Source organism: Ornithorhynchus anatinus, chromosome 21, assembly GCF_004115215.2.
Source record: "Ornithorhynchus anatinus isolate Pmale09 chromosome 21, mOrnAna1.pri.v4, whole genome shotgun sequence".
NCBI classification, from domain to species: domain Eukaryota; kingdom Metazoa; phylum Chordata; class Mammalia; order Monotremata; family Ornithorhynchidae; genus Ornithorhynchus; species Ornithorhynchus anatinus.
The window spans coordinates 6456544-6474154 of record NC_041748.1 but is presented as its reverse complement, the minus strand read 5'-3'; the positions used below and the strand labels follow the sequence as shown (position 1 = coordinate 6474154).

The 17611-nt window shown below is 49.6% G+C and overlaps 1 protein-coding gene across 2 annotated transcripts in view; it reads left to right on the top strand.

Annotated features, from left to right (window-relative positions):
* ELMO1 (engulfment and cell motility 1) overlaps positions 1-17611 on the top strand; it is a 211655-nt gene that overhangs the window by 39673 nt on the left and 154371 nt on the right. For both annotated transcript variants that reach the window (XM_029048924.1, XM_029048923.1), the window contains one exon: positions 8305-8577. In XM_029048924.1, coding sequence (XP_028904757.1) covers positions 8500-8577 — 78 coding nt within the window. In that variant the 5' untranslated portion in view covers positions 8305-8499. The remainder of the gene's footprint in view (positions 1-8304; positions 8578-17611) is intronic.

Sequence of the window (17611 nt, the reverse complement as noted above, 5' to 3'; positions counted from 1 at the left end):
TATCTTGAATCTTCTCCAGTGCTTAGTACAGTAGTTGGCACATAATAAATGCTTAAATACTGAAATAAAAATAACAATAGAAGAGCCTGCCAAGAAGTGGCTAAAGGCCAGGGTGGGTTCCAGTTATAGAACTTGATTGAGGAGCTGTTGAGGATGGGGATGACCTCTTCTCTTCTGAGAGATTGGAGGTGGGGAGATGAGCAAGGGACCTTCTGCAGACACCGTAGAACGATGACGTGATTCATTCATTCAGTCATATTTATTGAGGGCTTACTGTGTACAGAGCACTGTACTAAGTGCTTGGAATGTACAGTTGAGCAACAGAGACAATCCCTACCCAACAGTGGGCTCAGAGCTTGTTTCCTTGTGATAGTTGGGAGAGGAGAGGGGAAGTGATGGTTACATGCAAAGCCCCCCTTTTTGGTCTCAGTTTGGATGTGGAGGGCAAAGGAGAGAAAAAAGTAAATGGTCATGAAATTTCTCCTTGCGTTCCCTCCAACTTCTCCTAATTCCCCTTACCCCCCCCAAGCCCCTCTTTTCTTCATGGCTTAATGATTTCTGATTAAGATTGTGAGCCCCTTATAGGACAGGTACTTTGTCCAACCCTATTTGCTTGTATCAACCCCAAGCACTTGTCTGGCCCACAGTACGTGCTTAATAAATACCAGAATTATCATTATTATAGAAAATTCCTTCTGTTCCCCATTCAGCAAAGCCAGCCTGGTAAAGGGTGGAACCGATATCTGTGTGTGTCTGGTTGTGGGGGGACAATAAAGCCAAAAATAATTTCTCTTTTGGAACCTAGCAACCTAAAGGGGAGAACTTTCTTCTTTTCTTTGGCATTTATTAGGCACTTACTATGTGCCAAGCACTGGAATAGATTCAAGATATTCAGGTTGGATACAGTTCCTGGCCCACATGGGGCTCACCCTCTAACTAGAGGGGGTAGGATTTAATTCCCAATTTACAGATGAAGGAACTGAGGCACGAAGAAGTGAAGTGATTTCCCCAAGGTCACACAGCAGGCAACGGGCAGAGTCAGAATTAGAACCCAGATCTTTTTGGGCAGGGGCAGCTGAAGCAAGAGAGACAAAGCTGAGCTAACACCTTTTACCCTCACACCTCCCCTGCCCACCAAGCCGGAGGTTCATTCATTCATTCGATTGAATTTATTAAGGGCTTCCTGTGTGTAGAGCAGTATACTAAGCGCTTGGGAAAGAACAACAATAAACAGCTATAATCCCTGCCCAAATCAAGTCCGCAGTATAGAGCTGGGGAGACAGACATCAATACCAATAATAGAATGGCAGATATATACATAAGTGCTGTGGGGCTGGGAGGGGCAGGGGAGAGCAAAGGGAGTAAGTTGAGAAGCGGCGTGGCTCAGTGGAAAGAGCCTGGGCTTGGGAGTCAGAGGTCCTGGGTTCGAATTCCGGCTCTGCCACTTGTCAGCTGTGTGACTGTGGGCAAGTCACTTCACTTCTCTGTGCCTCAGTTCCCTCATCTGTAAAATGGGGATTAACTGTGAGCCTCACGTGGGACAACCTGATTACCCTGTATCTACCCAGCACTTAGAACAGCGCTCTGCACATAGTAGGCGCTTAACAAATACCAACATTATTATTATTATTAAGTTGGGGTGACGGAGAAGGGAGTGAGTGGGAGATGAGGAGAAGTTGGGTTTTGTCTGGGAAGGTTTCTTGGAGGAGATGTGCCTTCAATAAGGCTTTGAAGGGGGCAGCGGGGAGAGTCGTTTTCTGGATTTGAGGAAGGAGGGTGTTCCAGGCCAAAGGCAGGACGTAGGCTAGGGTTCGATGGCCAGATGGGCGAGAAAGAGGCACGGAGTGAGAAAGTTAGCACCAGAGGAGCAAACCCAGCGCTTGGAACAGTGCTCTGCACATAATAAGCGCTTAACAAATACCAACATTATTAAAGTGTGCAGGCTGGACTGTAGAAAGAGAGAAGTGAGGTGAGGTAGGATGGGGCAAGGAGATGGAGAGCTTTAAAGCCAATGCTGAGGAGTTTTTGTTTGATACGGAGGTGGGTAGGCTACCACTGGAAATCTTTGAAGGGGAGAGTGGCATGTCCTGAACGTTTCTGTAGAAAGATGACTTTCTGTAATAAAGATGATGATGCTATTTGGTAAGCGCTTACTATGTGCCCAGCTCTATTCTAAGCACTGGGGTAGATACAAGGTAATCAGGTTGTCCCACGTGGGGCTCCCAGTCTTAATAGAAAGATGATCTGGGCAGCAGAGTGAAGTATGGACTGGAGTGGGGAGAGGCAGGAGACTGGGAGCTCAGCAAGGAGGCTGCTGCAGTAATCTAGGCGGGAAAGGATGAGTGAACACCGCCCATGGGTGTCCGTCAGCCCTCGGAGAATCAGAGCCTCTCTCTCATCCTGGTACAGAAGCTTTCTGTTCCAGCAAACAGAGGGAGTGGGAAGAGATGGAATTCCTAGGATGATTTGGAATTCTTTCCCTGGAGCGGCCCCCAGGAGTAAGAAGCCATGGGTGTTGTGCGTGGAGCGCTTAGCTCGCTGTGGGAAGGCAATGTTTGTTGTTTGCTGTTTGTGGTTGCATTGCACTCTCCCAAGTGCTTAGTACAGTGCTTTGCACACACTAAGTGCTCAAAAAATGCAATTGAATGAATGAACGAGAACTTTCATTCAATAGTATTTATTGAGCGCTTACTATGTTCAGAGCACTGTACTAAGCGCGTGGAATGTACAAATCGGCAACAGATAGAGACAGTCCCTGCCCATTGACGGGCTGTGCTTACTATGTGTCAAAAACTGTTCTAAGCACTGGGGCATATACAGACTAATCAGTTTGGACACAATCCCTGTCCCACCTAAAGCTCACAGTCTTAATCCCCATTTTTACAGATGAGGTAACTGAGGCGCAGAGACGGGGCCAAGGTCACACAGCTGACAGGTGGCGGAACCAGGATTAGAACCCAGGTCCTTCTGACTCCCAAGGCCGTGTTCGCTCTGCTAGGCCTTGCTGACATATCTGTAATTTATTTATTTCTATTATTGTCTGCTTTCCCCTCTGAACTCTCAGTTTGAGGTAGGCAGGGAATGTGTCTGTTATACTATACTCTCCCAAGTGTTTAATTCAGTGCTCTGCTCACAGTAGGCGCTCACTAAATACTATTGAATCAACTAAATAGGACTGAATTGAATGGAATTCCATTTGGCTCCTGACTCTTCCCTCCTGCCTCTTGGAGATCCAGGACTGGTCCCAGCATAAGTGCCTGCCTGCTGGGTTGTCCCAAGCGAACTCCTCCCCGGGTCCTCGTCTTTGGGCTATTATTGGATCATTGTGGCCACCCCAGTGACCCAGGAGAAAACATGACATCATGGATAGAGCCCTGGCCTGGTAGTCAGAGGGCCATGGGTTCTCATCCCTGCTCTGCCACATGTCTGTTGCATGACCTTGGACAAATCACTTTGCTTCTCTGGTCCTCAGTTCCCTCATCTGTAATAATGATAATAATAATCCTCATGGCATTTGTTAAGCGCTTACTACGTGCCAGGTACTGTACTAAACCCTGGGGTAGATCCAAGCTAATCAGGTTGGATACAATTCCTGTCCTCCATAGAGCTCACAGTCTTAATCCCCATTTTTACAGATGAAGGAACTCAGAAACAGAGAAGTGAGGTGACTTGCCCAAGCACAGAGCCCATAAGTGGCGGAGCAGGCATTAGAACCCAGGTCCTTCTGACTCCCAGGCCCAGACTCTATCCACTAAGCCATGCTGTTCGTTCCTTCATTCAATTTTTATTTATTGAGAGCTTGCTGTGTGCCGAGCACTGTATTAAATGTTGTTCATACATTCAGTCAATTGTAGGACAGTGCCTGGCACCCAGTAAGCACTTAACAAATGCCACGGTCATTATTATTATTAGATAAGGCCAGAGACTGATAGTGGAGAGGGACCACTGGTATTTATGGAGATATTACTGTGTACAAAGCACTGTACTAAGCTCTTGGGAGAGTACAATAGAACAACAGGCAGACATATTCCCCATCCACAGTGAGCTCCTCAACGCTCTCCAGAGCACTCGCAATCCGGTGGTGTTGGGTGATCAGTGACATCCCATATCTCCGCTTTTTGTGGACGGATGGTCATCTGAATCTCTCTTTCTGGGGGACTGCCCCCCCAGATGTCTGGTTTTGGAGGGCAGTTGCCGGTCTCTCTTATCTGGGGGAAAGCCATGAACCATCCAAGGAGACACACAGGTTAAGCCAGGCATGCCTACGGCTACCATCATCAGGCACGATCTTGTCGCATTTCCCTGGGGGGTGCAGAGCTCTCCCCGCCCCTCAATTACCCCAGATCCTTTACCCTCTCGACCCAGGCCGGGCTGAAGCCCCGCCGGGCTTCTGAGCTGCGGCGGGGAGAGTCTCGGTGCCAAAAGCGAGAAACTGGACCTAAAATCATCCATGTGCAGTTCTGAGTCAGACAGAGGACGGGGCAGCAGGAAGCTCTGCTGCCAGACCGGATGAGTACTTCCTTAGGAGACGGGTGGAGGGAGGAGAGACCCTCGAGGAAAGAAGAAGAGCTCTAACTCAAGAAGAAACAACAATTGCCCAACCACAAAATTAGCAATAGCACGTGGTATCACTGTCCTGGGGGAACAGTCCTAGTAGTCCTTCACTGCTCACAATAATAATAATAATAGTACTTGTTAAGTGTTGTGGTATTTGTTAGGGACTTACTATGTTCCAGGCACCGTTCTAAGAGCTTGGCACTGTCCTAAGCACTGGGGTAGATACACATTAATCAGGTTGGCGCAGTGTCGTCCCATATGGTGCTCACATTCTTAATCCCCATTTTACAGATCAGGTAACTGAGGCACAGAGAGATGAAGCGACTTGCCCAAGGTCACACAGCAGTTATGAGGTGGAGCCTGGCACTGGCTACAAAGCCCAGTCGGTCAGTCAAATGTGTTCATTGGGTGCTCACTGTGTGCAGAGCACTGTAATAAGAGCTTGGGAGATTACAATAGAACAATGTAACAGATGCATTCCCTGCCCACAGTGAGCTTGCAGCTTAGAGGGGGAGACAGATATTAATAGAAATAAATATATTTCAGATATGTATATAAGTATTGTGGGGCTGGGAGAGGAGATGAATAAAGGGAGCAAGTCGGGATGACGCAGAAGGAGTTGGAAAAAAAGGAAAAGAGGGTTTAGTCAGGGAAGGCCTCTTGGAAGAGACGTGTCATCAATAAAACCAGTCCTTGGAACTGAGTTGGCTTCTCTTCAGGCTCAGAGAGGAGGGGATGGTCATTAGAGACCCTTGCAGAAAGAAAGGAAGAAGTCAAGGTTACAGGCTGAAGAGGCAGGGAGGAAGGTGATGGTTTTGATTATGATGGAAAAGTTACATGGAGGACAGGATTCAGGAGGTTAGATGAGGTCAATTTTGGACATATTAAATTTGACGGGCAGACAGAGGTGTCTTGAAGTCAAGAGGAAGTGTGAGATTGCAGAGAAGGGAGAGGTCATTTTATAGATGAGGGAACTGAGGCAGTGAGAGAAGTGAAGTGACTTGTCCAAGGTCATAAAGCAGACACGTGATGGAGCCGGAATTAGAACCCAGGTCCTTCTGGCTCCTGGGCCCAGGGTCCATCCACTAAGCCACGCTGCTTCTACCCTGCTTCTACTTTACATCACTGATGTCCTAGTACAACCCAGAGCCCTCACGCTTCAGTTGTCTAGCAACTCCTTGCTCCCTGTGCCCCGATCTTGTCTATACAAATACCATAATTATGATCTCGCTGCCGACCCCTTTCCCATGTCCTCCCTCCTCCTCTATTCATTCATTCGATCGTATTTACTGAGCACTTACTTTGTGCAGACCACTGTACTAAGTGCCAGACCAACTCTCTCTCCATCTTCAAAGCCTTATTGAGGTCACATCACCTCCAAGAGGCCCTCTCTGATTAAGCCCTTTTTCTCCAACTCCCTCTCCTTTACTGCATTATCTATGCACTTGGATCTGTGACCTTTGACTGCTTGGTATTCACCTCACCTCCAGCCCAAGCCCTTATGTACATATCCATGATTTATTTATATCAATGCCTTTCTCCCCATCTGGACAATAAGCTCCCTATGGGCAGAGAAAGTGCCTACCAGTTCTGTTGTATTGTAGTCTCGACAAATGCTTAGTAGAGTCCTCTGCACACAGTCAGCCCCCAGTAAGTACCATTGATTGATTCATTGATCGATTGATCAGCCAGAGAGGTAGGAGGAGAAATGAGAGGAATGTGCCAATGAAACAAAGGGTATTTAACGTTTCCAAAGGAAGAGGGTAGTTCACAGCGTTGGGAGTGTCAAGGAGGATTGGGGGCATTGTGGTCATTAGATCTGACAAGAAGGAGGTCACTGTTGATCTTAGAGAGAGCAGTCTCAGTGGAGTGAAGAGGGTGGAAAATGGATTATAGAGGGTCAAGGAGGGAGTTGGAGGTGAAGGAGTGGAGGGAGTATATACACCCCATTCAAAGAATCTGGAAGGGAACGGGAGGAGGAAGGTGAGGTGATAATTGGATAATAACTAATAATGATAATTATGGTTTTTGTTAAGTGCTTACTATGTGACAGGCACTGTACTAACCACTGGGGTGGATACAAGCAAATTGTGTTGGACACAGTCCCTGTCCTGCACAGGACTCACAGTGCCCATTTGATAGATGAGGTAACTGAGGCATAGAGAAGTGAAGTGACTTGCCTGAGATCACAGAGCAGAGAAGTGGCAGAGATGGGATTAGAACCCATGACCTTCTGACTCCCAGGCCCGTGCTCTAGCCACTAGACCATGCAGAAACAGCATGGCCTAGTGGAAAGAGCCCGGGCCTGGGAGTCAGAAGACCTGTGTTCTAATCCCAACCCCACCACTTGCTTGTTGTGTGATTTTGGGCACTTAACTTCTGTACTTCAATTTTCTCATATTTAAAATGGGGATTCAATACCTGTTTTCCCTCTGACTTAGCCTGCGAGTCCCATGTGGAACAGGGACTGTGTCCTAACTGATTATCTCGAATCTACCCCAGTACTCAGTACAGTGCCTGGCACAGAGTATGCGCTTAACAAATATCACTAAAACACTAAAACAACCTTTAACTGTTATTATGGAACAGTGGGGTCCACTGAACTTTTTTTTTTTAGGATAGACCTAGAGGAGTTGAATTTTCTAGGTCCGCCCTTTCTCCAGTGTCCGGTTGAACTGTAGTCTTTCGTGACAGCTGATAGCCTCATGCCTCCAGAGGGGTTCAGAATGAAATAATGCCCTTGCAGCCTTGTGTACGGAAGACAATTCTTCCAAGAAGTCCATTCTTCCAAGAAGTCCAGCAGGTTTTCCCTGCTTTCGGTGCAGCAAGTGTCCACGGAGAAATCGAGGGCCACTTCTCTGCAGCCCCCTGGAAGTCCAAAGTCCTCGCTTACAGCAGAGACCCTGGAATCCAGATGAGGGGACCCTCAGCCTAGTGCTCTGAATGTGTAGCGGGGCTGGGCTTTCCAGAGGGCAGAGTGGGCCTGAAGCTACTGCTCTGACTTTCCTAGGCTCAGAGCCTCTCCTCATTCTCTTCTTTGGTCGGGCAGAGCTGGCTTTTAGCATGCTGCATGAAAAGTCCTGTGGTGGTAGCCACTGCTGACTACAAAGGAGCCGTTTTCTCTAGGACACCTGTCTCCATGCTCGCCTCAAAACCCTCTCTGGCTGGCAGGGGACGGTCCATTCCTACTGCTGGGTGAGCGGGGGCCAGTATGCAGATGTTGGATTTCGATCCGGTAGAGAGTCGGGGGCCGGGAGGAGGAGAGGCAGAAATGTCTAGTATGTGAGCGGGTGGATAGAGATGATTTTTCCATGTGGGAGAAAACTCCAGGTCTACTGTTGAATGACTTGCCCAATAAGTCTGAATTTCCCTCACCCCTTGGAAAATGGGTATAAGAAGCCCCTTGGGTGTAACGATGTGTGTGTGTGTGTGTGTGTGTGTGTGTGTAAAATACTGAGGTTTTCTACCTTCTTCCTGACACCCTGGTTGCTATAGTGCAAAGATCTATTTGTGAACACAGAGAACGGTCTTCTAGTTGAGAGGAATGCCGCTTCCTGGCCCCGACTTCCTGCCCCGGTGAAGGGAGCGGGCTGGGGCGCTGAGGAGGCTTTGGGCCGCCTCACTCCGGACCCCGGTTGGACGGGAAGCAGACGGGAAGGCCGGGGCATCCCTCCACCATTCCACCCCCCACCCCTGGCCCACTCATTCGCCGGATGCCTGGGCCCCAACGGCCTCCTTTTCCTGCAGGAGCCGAAAGGCTGGCCGAGGTGCCTTCCGGCCCGAGGACCTAGACTGCGTGTGGAAACAGGAAGTGATGTTGGACTCATTCTGGGCCCGCGTTGAGTGATCTCTCCGTGCCGCTCATTCCTCGCTAGGGGGACGCCTCCCGCTCCTGGTCGGCCCGGGGCCCCCCTCCGGTTCCGGACTCGCCGACCCCCCACCATGCCTCCTCCGGCCGACATCGTGAAGGTGGCCATAGAATGGCCGGGCGCCTACCCCAAGCTCATGGAAATCGATCAGGTGAGAGGGGGTTTTCTGCTTCCTGTTGGGGCGATCGGGGCGGGTCTGGCCCTCAGTGTCCTCTAGGGCCTACGGGAGTGGGGGAGTGGGGTGTTCCAGGGCTGAGTAGGGTGTCACCCCCCCCGGAACTGCAAACAGGCAGGAGGCTGAGCCCAAGAGCTGCATCGTGCCCTTTGCCACCCCGAAGAAGGGCTGCTTGGGCACCGAGAGGGGCGCTTCCTGGACAGCCTCCGCCCAGGTCATAATCGTTTGCCACGCCCAACCCCTCTCCAGATTCCAGCCTCCCTCCGGGCGCATCCAGGAGTGGCCCCCCACCCTGAAGCCGAAATGTCTTCCCTGTATTTTTGGTGCCTGGAACGTGTCATTTACTTGCTGGCTTCTGCCCTCGCTCTTCCAGTCAGTTGGAACCTAAGATAGCAGCTTGTGGTTGTGGGTTGTGGTTCAGAAGTAGAAGACGCCAAGATGCCCCAAGCAGCCAACTTCATGCTCCTTGCCGTGGGGTCTGCTTGCTCGGGCAACCCTAAAAGTCCCCGGGGTAAATGCCTGTCTCCCTTGGCTGCTGAGGTGCAAACAGCCTGCCTTAGTTGTGAGAGGGGAAGCTGGCGTTTTAGGAGCTCCCCTTTAACTCCCTGTCTGCTCATCTGTGCCCCTTCCCATTGATCCCCGTACTCCAAGCTCTGGTGGGTAGCAGGAAGGGCGGTATCTGGGCCATAAGGGCCTTGGCAGTTTCCTGCCTGTGCCAGTGGGGAGGGAAGAGCTCCAGGTGGACGATGGTGAGGAAGAGGAATGGACTCTCCCTCAGCCCAGCCTGGGGAAGAGTTCCCTCCCAGCTTGGAGGCAGCGGCCACATTCCGTCTTGGCCTGGAGGCCAGAGACGCGGGTGGAGGAACAGCCCAGGGAATCAGCGAGAGTGGATAGAGCACAGGGCTGGGAGTCAGAAGGTCATGGGTTCTAATCCCACCTCTGCCACTTGTCTGCTGTGTGGCTTTGGGTAATTCACTCACTTCTCTGGGCCTCAGTTCCCTCACATCTGTAAAATGGAGAATAAGACTGTGAGCCTCATGTGGGACAGGGACTGTGTCCACCCCAGAGCTTAGTACAGTTTCTGGCACATAGTAAGCACTTAACAAATACCACAATTATTATTATTACTCCTGCCCTAGGACCCACCAGGTAGGGAGAAGTTGGAGAGAGGTGAGGAGGAGGAGAAGAGGGAGTGGAGGCAGATCAGTCTGAGGGAGAACCCTCCAACTTAATAATAATTATAATGGTATTTGTCTTACTGTGTGCCAGGTACTATACTAAGTGCTGTGGTAGATACAAGTAGATTGAGTTGAACACAGTCCCTCTCCCATGTGGGGCTCACAGTCTCAATCCCCATTTTACAGATGAGGGAACTGAGCCCCAGAGAAATGAAGTGACTTGCCCAAGGTCCCACACCAGTCAAGTGGCAGAGCCAGGATTAGAACCTATGACCTTCTGAATCCCGGGCCCATGCTCTATCCATTACACCAGCTGCTTCCCAACTTTCTGACTTGCTGAACAAGCTGGGATTTGCCAGGTCGTCATGGTTATTTGTGGTGGGGCGGATCAAGGAGTAAGTTCATTCAGTAGTATTTATTGAGCACTTACTATGTGCAGAGCACTGTACTAAGCGCTTGGAATGTACAATTCGGCAACAGATAGAGAGAAGCCCTGCCCAGTGATGGGCTCACAGTCCAACTGGGGGAGACAGACGGCAGAGCCAAACAAAAACAAGAGAACATCATCAAGATAAATAGAATGAAGGGGATGGACACCTCGTTAAGAAAATAAATAGGGTAATAAATAATATATACAAATGAGCAGAGTGCTGAGGGGACGGGAGAAGAAGGGGAGGAGCAGAGGGAAAGGGGTGGAAAAGGGGGCTTAGCTGAGGAGAGGTGAAGGGGGCGTAGAGGGGAGCAGAGGGAAAAGGGGGAGCTCAGTCTGGGAAGGCCTCCTGGAGGAGGTGAGCTCTAAGAAGGGTTTTAAAGAGGGGAAGAGAGGTAGTTTGGTGGCAGTGAGGAGGCAGGGCATTCCAGGACCGCGGGAGGACGTGGGCCGGGGGTCGACGTCTGGGATTCTCCACAGGCCAGAGGGTTTTGAGGGCCGGCAGCCTGGAAGGCGAAACGGCAGGGCGTAGCGGAAGGCCCGCCAGTCAGGTGGTAAGTGGTGCAGTTAATAGTAATTGTGCTATTTGTTAAGTAGGTACTATTGTGCCAAAACACTCTTCTAAACTCTGTGGTAGATACAAGTTAATCAGGTCGGATACATTCTCTGTCCAGCTCAGGGCTCACATGTCCAAGTGGGAGGTAGAGCAGGTAGTAAATCCCCATTTTACAGATGAGGAAACTGAAGTACTGAGACTACTAGTAATAATTATTTTTAAGGTATAAGCTCTTTCTATGTGTCCCCATTTTTAAGCACTGGGTTAGATGCCAATTGATCGAACACAGTCCCCGTCCTGTATGAGGATCACGTTCTCAGTAGGAGGTGGAGAAGGTATTGAATCCCCAATTTACAGATGAGGAAACAAGTACTGAGAATAATAATTATAATTAAGGTATTTTTTCAGCTCTTACTATATGTCCGGTATTATTCTAAGCACTGGCGTAGCTAAAAGGTGATCGGGTGGGACACAGTTCCTGTCCCACATCGGGCTCACAGTCTAAATAGGAGCAAATAAATTGAGCAGATATTGAATCCCCATTTTACAGATGAGGACGCTGAGCCAGAGAGAAGGTCACACAGCAAACAACTGGTGGAGCTGGGATTTGGACCCAGGTCCATGCTCTTTCCACTAGGCCATGTTAAGTTCATTCATTCAATCGCATTTATTGAGTTCTTATCGTGTGCAGAGCACTGTTCTAAGCACTTGGGAGAGTACTGTACGACAATAACCACATTCCCTGCCCACAACAAGCTCACAGTCTAGAGGGTAGACTGTCACTCCAGTGGAGTGACTTAACTAAAATCACAGGGCAAACTAGTGGCAGAGGTGGGATTAGAACCCAGGTCCTCCTACTCCCAGCCCCGTGCTCTTTCCCCGAAGCCTTGCTGCTTCTCCATTCCTCCATCTTCCCAGTTGGGAACCTACACCAAAGCCACATCTTCTCAGCTCTGGCTGCAGAGGCTGAGCTGAGTGGGATTTGAGCCTCCTCCTTCGAGGTTCCAGGCAGGAGAAGGGACTGGTTCTCCCCCCGACCCCCACCCTGTGAAGCGTTTGATGGAAGTGGTGGGGTGGGCACTGATGCTTGCAAATGTTGGGTTTGGCAATGTAACATCTGTTTCTTCAACTTCCTGACCAACCCTAGGACTGCGGCACTTCCTCTGCAGCCCCTGGCTATCGCTGGGCTGGACAAGAGGCCGCTCACATCGGCAAATCCTTTATCAGGCATTTCCAGATCAGGAGAGCAAAACCCAGTTCTCTCCCAGGCCTGAGTAGAGCCGAAGTGGCAAAACACACACATGTTCTTCCTCCCTCTCTCTCTTTCTCTTTCTCCCTCTTCTTTCTCTTACTCTTTCTCTCTCCTTTCTCTCCTTCCCTTTCCTGTCTCTCCTCTCTTTCTCCCATCTCTTTCTCCTCTCTTTCTCTTTCTTCTCTCTTTCTCCTATTCGTTTCTTTCTCTTCTCTTTCTCTTCCGTCTCATTCTCTCCTCTCTCTTTCTCTCCTCTCGATCTCTCTCCTCTCTCTTTCTCCTCCCCCTGCCTCTCTCTTTCCCCTTTCATTTCCTGCAATGGGTTCCTGGTTCCACTGGGCTTTCTGGGGCAGATGGCGAGAATGGACTCAGAACTTGACCATGAAGCAACAGTCTGCATTTTCTCTTCAGCCCCAAGAATAAATTCACAATCCTGATAAAGGTCAACAGGGTAGATAGTGCTAATAGTCATAGTAATCACAGCTATTAGTAGGTCTGGAATTTATGGTAATTAGTAAGTGCTTACTGTGTTAACGAGCTCTGTTTTAATGTCTTAAGTTTGATGTATTGGCAGCATGTCCACATTGAGGTGTTCTGAGGCAGGAGGAAATGTAAGACTGCAGAGAAGGAGAAAGGCCAGGGCTGGAGGGGTAGATTTAGGAATCATCTTCATAGAGATGTTAGTTGAAGCCTTGTGAGCTAATGAGTTCTCCAAGGGAGTGGGTGGAGATGGAAAATAGAAGAAACCCAAAAACTGAATCTTGAGGGACCCCCACAATTAGGGGGTGGAAGGCAGAGGAGAAGCCCGTGAAAGAGACAGAGAATGAGTAACCAGAGGGAAAGGAAGAGATCCAGGAGAGGACAGTGTAAGAGAAGCCAAGGTTAGATAATCTTTCCAGGAAAGAAGGGGTTCGAACAAGATAATCAGGTTGGACACAGCCCCTCTCCCACGCGGGGCTCACAGTCCAAGTAGAAGGGAGTGGGATTTAATAGCCATTTTACAGATGAGGAAACTAAGGCTCAGAGAAGGGAAGTGGCTTGCCCATAGTCACGCAGCAGACAAGTGGCAGAGCCAGAATTAGAACCCAGGTCCTCTGACTCGCAGGCCCTTGTTCTTTCCACCAGATCATGCTCCTTCTCTAGAAGAGTCCAGAAGAGTAGGTAAACTGATCCCTGCTTTCAAGGAGCTTATAGTTTAGTGGGGGAGACAGGCTCTAAAGTCAATTTCATGATGGGGAAGCAACAAACTAGAAGGATATGTATGTCAGTCAGTTAATTGTATTTATTGAGTGCTTACTGGATGCAGAGCACTGTACTAAGTACTAGGGAGAACACAATATAAGAATGTAACAAACAGATTTCCTGCCCACAGCAAGCTTACAGTCTAGATGGGGCGGCAGACATTAATATAAATAAATAAATGACAGATAAATACATAAATGCTGTGAGCTGGGAGGGGGATGAATAAAGGGAGCCAGTCAGGGTGATGCAGAAGGTTGTTGAAGAAAAGAAAAAGAGGGCTTAGTCAGAGAAGGCCTCTTGGAGATGTGCCTTCAATAAGGCTATGAAGTGAGGGAGGAAGGGCATTCCAGGCCAGAGGCAGGAGATGGGCGAGAGGTCGGCGGCAAGATAGTGTGATCGAGGTACAGTGAGAAGTTTAGAGGAACAGAGTGCACGGGTTGGACTGTAGTAAGAGAAGAGCGAGGTAGGGTAGGAGGGGTCAAGGTGGTGGAGCACTCCTCGACACCAACGGTGAAGAGTTTCTGTTTGATGCGGAGATGGATGGATAACCCCTGGAGGTTCTTGAGGAGTAGTCAAAAATGCCTTGAACATTTTTGTAGAAAAAAGATCCGGACAGCAGAATGAAGTGTGGTCTGGAGTGGGGACAGACAGGACACTGGAAGGTCAGCAAGGGCTGATAGAGTAATCAAGGAGGGATAGGTTAAGTGGCTGGTAAGTGCCTAGTACAGTACTCAGCGCACAATAAACATTCTATAAACGCAATTGAATTAACACGGTAACAGTTTGGATGGAGGAGAAAGGGTGGATTTTAGCGGTGTCGTGAAGGTTGGACTGACCAGATTTAGTGATCGATTGAATATGTGCTGTAAATGAGAGACAGGAGTCAAGGATAACACCAAGGTTACAGGCTTGTGAGACAGGAAGGATGGTGGTGCCATCTACAGTGATGGGAAAGTCAGGGGGAGGACAGGGTTTGTGTGGGGAGATATGAATTACTGTTTTAGATATTTGAAGTGACCGGAGTCACTTTTGACTTGACGGAGTCAAGTTTGAAGTGACCGGAGGACATCCAAGTAGAGATGTCCTGAAGGCAGGAGGAAATGCGAGACAGCAGAGATGGAGAGAAATCAGGGTCAGGTCTGGAGATGTAGATTTGGGTATCATCGGCATAGAGGTAATAGTTCAAACCATGTAAGCAAATGAGTTCTCCAAAGGAGTGGGTGTAGATGGAGAATAGAAGGGAACTCAGAACTGAATTTGAAGGAACCCCACAGTTAGGGTGTGGAAAGCAGAGAAGAAGCCCATGAAAGAGACCGAGAAAGAGCTGCAAGAGAGATAGGAGGAGAACCAGGAGAGGACAATGTCTGTGAAGCCAAGGTTGGATAAAGTTTCCAGGAGATGGGGGTTGTTGAAGTGTTGAAGGCAACTGAGAGGTCAAGGAGGATCAGATGGAGTAGAGGATTAAGGGGAGGTGGGGGGACAGGGCGTTTAAGGAGGGAGTTAAATGCCTGGAACAACTAGCAAAGGCTATGGGCATCAGAGAGGATGGAGAAATAATTTTGCCAGGCAGAGGAGAGGGCAGAGTTATAGCAGCACGGACATCAGTGAGGATGGAGAAATAATTTTGCCAGGCAGAGGAGAGGGCAGAGTTATAGCACGCAAAAATAAACTCGAAGTGGACAAAGTCAGCCTGCTGTCTAGATTTCCGCTAACAGCGTTCTGCAGCTCGTATACGAGAGCGAAGGAGGAGGACTGTGGAGGTGACTCAGGGCTGTGGGTTAGTGGTATGATATTGATGAAGGGAGAGTGGGGCGAGTGAATTGAGTTCAGTAGAGGGGGGCTGTTGAGTGAGTCAATTTGGTTATCAAGGGAAGGTAGTTTGGGTGTGGAGGATAAATGGTGCACGATAAGCTGAGAAAATTGGATGGGGTCAAAAGATCGGAGGTCTCTGTGGAGGAACAGCAAAAATTATGGGTAGGAGGTGCATAGGAGAGAAGGCAGGTGAGGTTGCGATCAGATAGAGGAATTTCAGAGTTGGTGAGGGTAGAGATTGTGCAGTGACTAGAGATGATGAGGTAAGTGTGTGTCCAAGTCGATGAGTGGGTGAGGTGGGGCGGAGCAGGAGGCCAGTGGAGTTGAGGAGTGATAGAAAGAGATCAGTGGAAGGGTCATCATGTGGGGATAATGAAGTCCCCAAGGATTAAAGTAGGGATGGAGGAAGAGAGAAGGAATGCGAGAAAGGGATCAAAATGGTTAAAAAAGTTGGAGGTGGGACCCGGGGGGCGGTTGATGACCGTTCCTAGAATCTGGAGTGGGTGGTAGAGGCGGATGATACGAGCTTTGAAGGAAGGAAAAAAAAGGAATGGGGGAAGTAGAGTGGTGCGAAAATGGCACTGGGGCATAATTGTTGCCCAATTGTACATTCCAACCGTTTAGTACAGTGCTCTGCACATATTAAGTGCTCAATCAATACTACTGAATGAATGAAAGAAGGAAGCCGACACCTCCTCCTTTCCCAATGGGTCTGGGGAGTGGGAGAAGATCAGACCCTATCTGGAGACCATGTCCTCTGAAGAGAGCCAGGTTTCAGTGATGGCGAGGAGGAGTGCCTGGGTCAGGAACAGGCCAGGGATGAAGGGAAGATTCCCCAAGATGGAGCGGGGGTTCTACAGGCCACACTTGGTTGAGGCTGTGGGTGGGGGGTTTGGGGAGAAGCAACGGCGAAAATAGGTGGAGAGGGTTTGGATGGTAGTGAGTCGAAGGGGGCCCGTACAAGGTGGGGAGGGGTGGTGCTGGGAAGGATGAAAGGAATGGGGCGGGGGAGAGGGTTGGGGTGAGGAAGGATGAGCGCCAAAATGCTCAGGGATCCGGACCACAAGCGTAGGCCATGCCGAAGGGAGGGAGAGTAGTATGGCGGGTCTGTACAGTGGACCCTGAGGGGGACCACCCTTGCCCTCTCTCCAGTCCTGGCCCTCAGCCTCTCCTAGGGCCCTGGGATGGCTTGTTCCACAGCCCTTGGAGGAATTCTGTCCTTGGTTGCTTGCCTTGAATGCCCAACTTTCCCTCCCGTGATCCACTGAGAATCACTTGTCCATGATAATACTAATAAACCATTATGGTACTTGTTAAATCCCTACTCTGTACCAAGCACTGTTCTTAATTCTGAGGTAGATACCAAGTTAATCGGGTTGGACACAGTCCAGGTCCCACATGAGGCTCACAGTCTTAATCCCCATTTTCCAGATGAGGAAACTGAGGCCCAGAGAAGTGAAATGACTTGCCCAAGGTCACCCAGCAGACAAGTGGCAGAGCCAGGATTAGACCTCAGGTCCTCTGACTCCCAGGTCCGTGCTCTTTCCCCTAGACCACGCCGCTTCCCAAGGTCCCATAGGTCTTTCTACAAACCAGCCTGCATACTCTGCTCCTCTAGTGCTAACCTTCTCACTGGGTCTCGATCTTGCCTGTCTAGCCGCCGCCCCCTGGCCCACATCCTGCCTCTGGCCTGGAACGCCCTCCTTCCTCATCTGCCAGATAATTACTCTCTCCCCCTTCAAAGCCTTATTGAAGGCATGTCTCCTCCAAGAGGCCTTCCCAGACTAATCCCCCCTTTTCCTCATCTCCCAATCCCTTCTGTGTGGCCATGACTTGCTCCCTTTGCTCTCCCCCAACCGCCCAGCCCCACAGCACTTATGTATCATCTATAATTTTGTTTATTTGTATTGATGTCTGTTTATCTGTATTGATGTCTGTCTCCTCTCCTCCCCCTCCAGACTATGAGCTCACTGGGGCAGGGATTGTCACTGTTTTTTTGTTGTACTGTACTTTCCCAAGGGCCTAGTGCAGTGTTCTGCAGACAGTAAGCACTTAATAAATACGACTGAATGAACGAATGAGAGGTGGTATAGCTTGGATTAAAACATCCGGGTCGCTTACTCCCCGGCCTAGGCTCTTCTCAGCAGGCCATGCGGCATCCACTCCCCAGCTCAGCAGCCAGGGCTGTGTTCGGCAGAGTTGTGGCCGGTGGATTTTAGGAAGGAAGACAGAAGAGAACAGCTCAGCTTTTCTGAGTGGGACATCTGTGTGCACCGTGAGTGACGGCCAGAGATGCAAACAGCTGCCGGATGATGAAATGAAATGGGAAAAAAAAGCAGGGAAGACAGACAGAAGTAAAATCAGCGTGGCCTAGTGGATACAGCCCGGTTTTGGGAGTCAGAAGGATCTGGGTTCTAATCCCGGTTCTGTTACTTCTCTGCGGTGAAGCCGAGGGGCAAATCACTTCACTTCTCTTGGCCTCAGTTACCTCACCTGTAAAATGGGGATTAGGGCTGTGAACCCCAAGTTGGACGTGGATG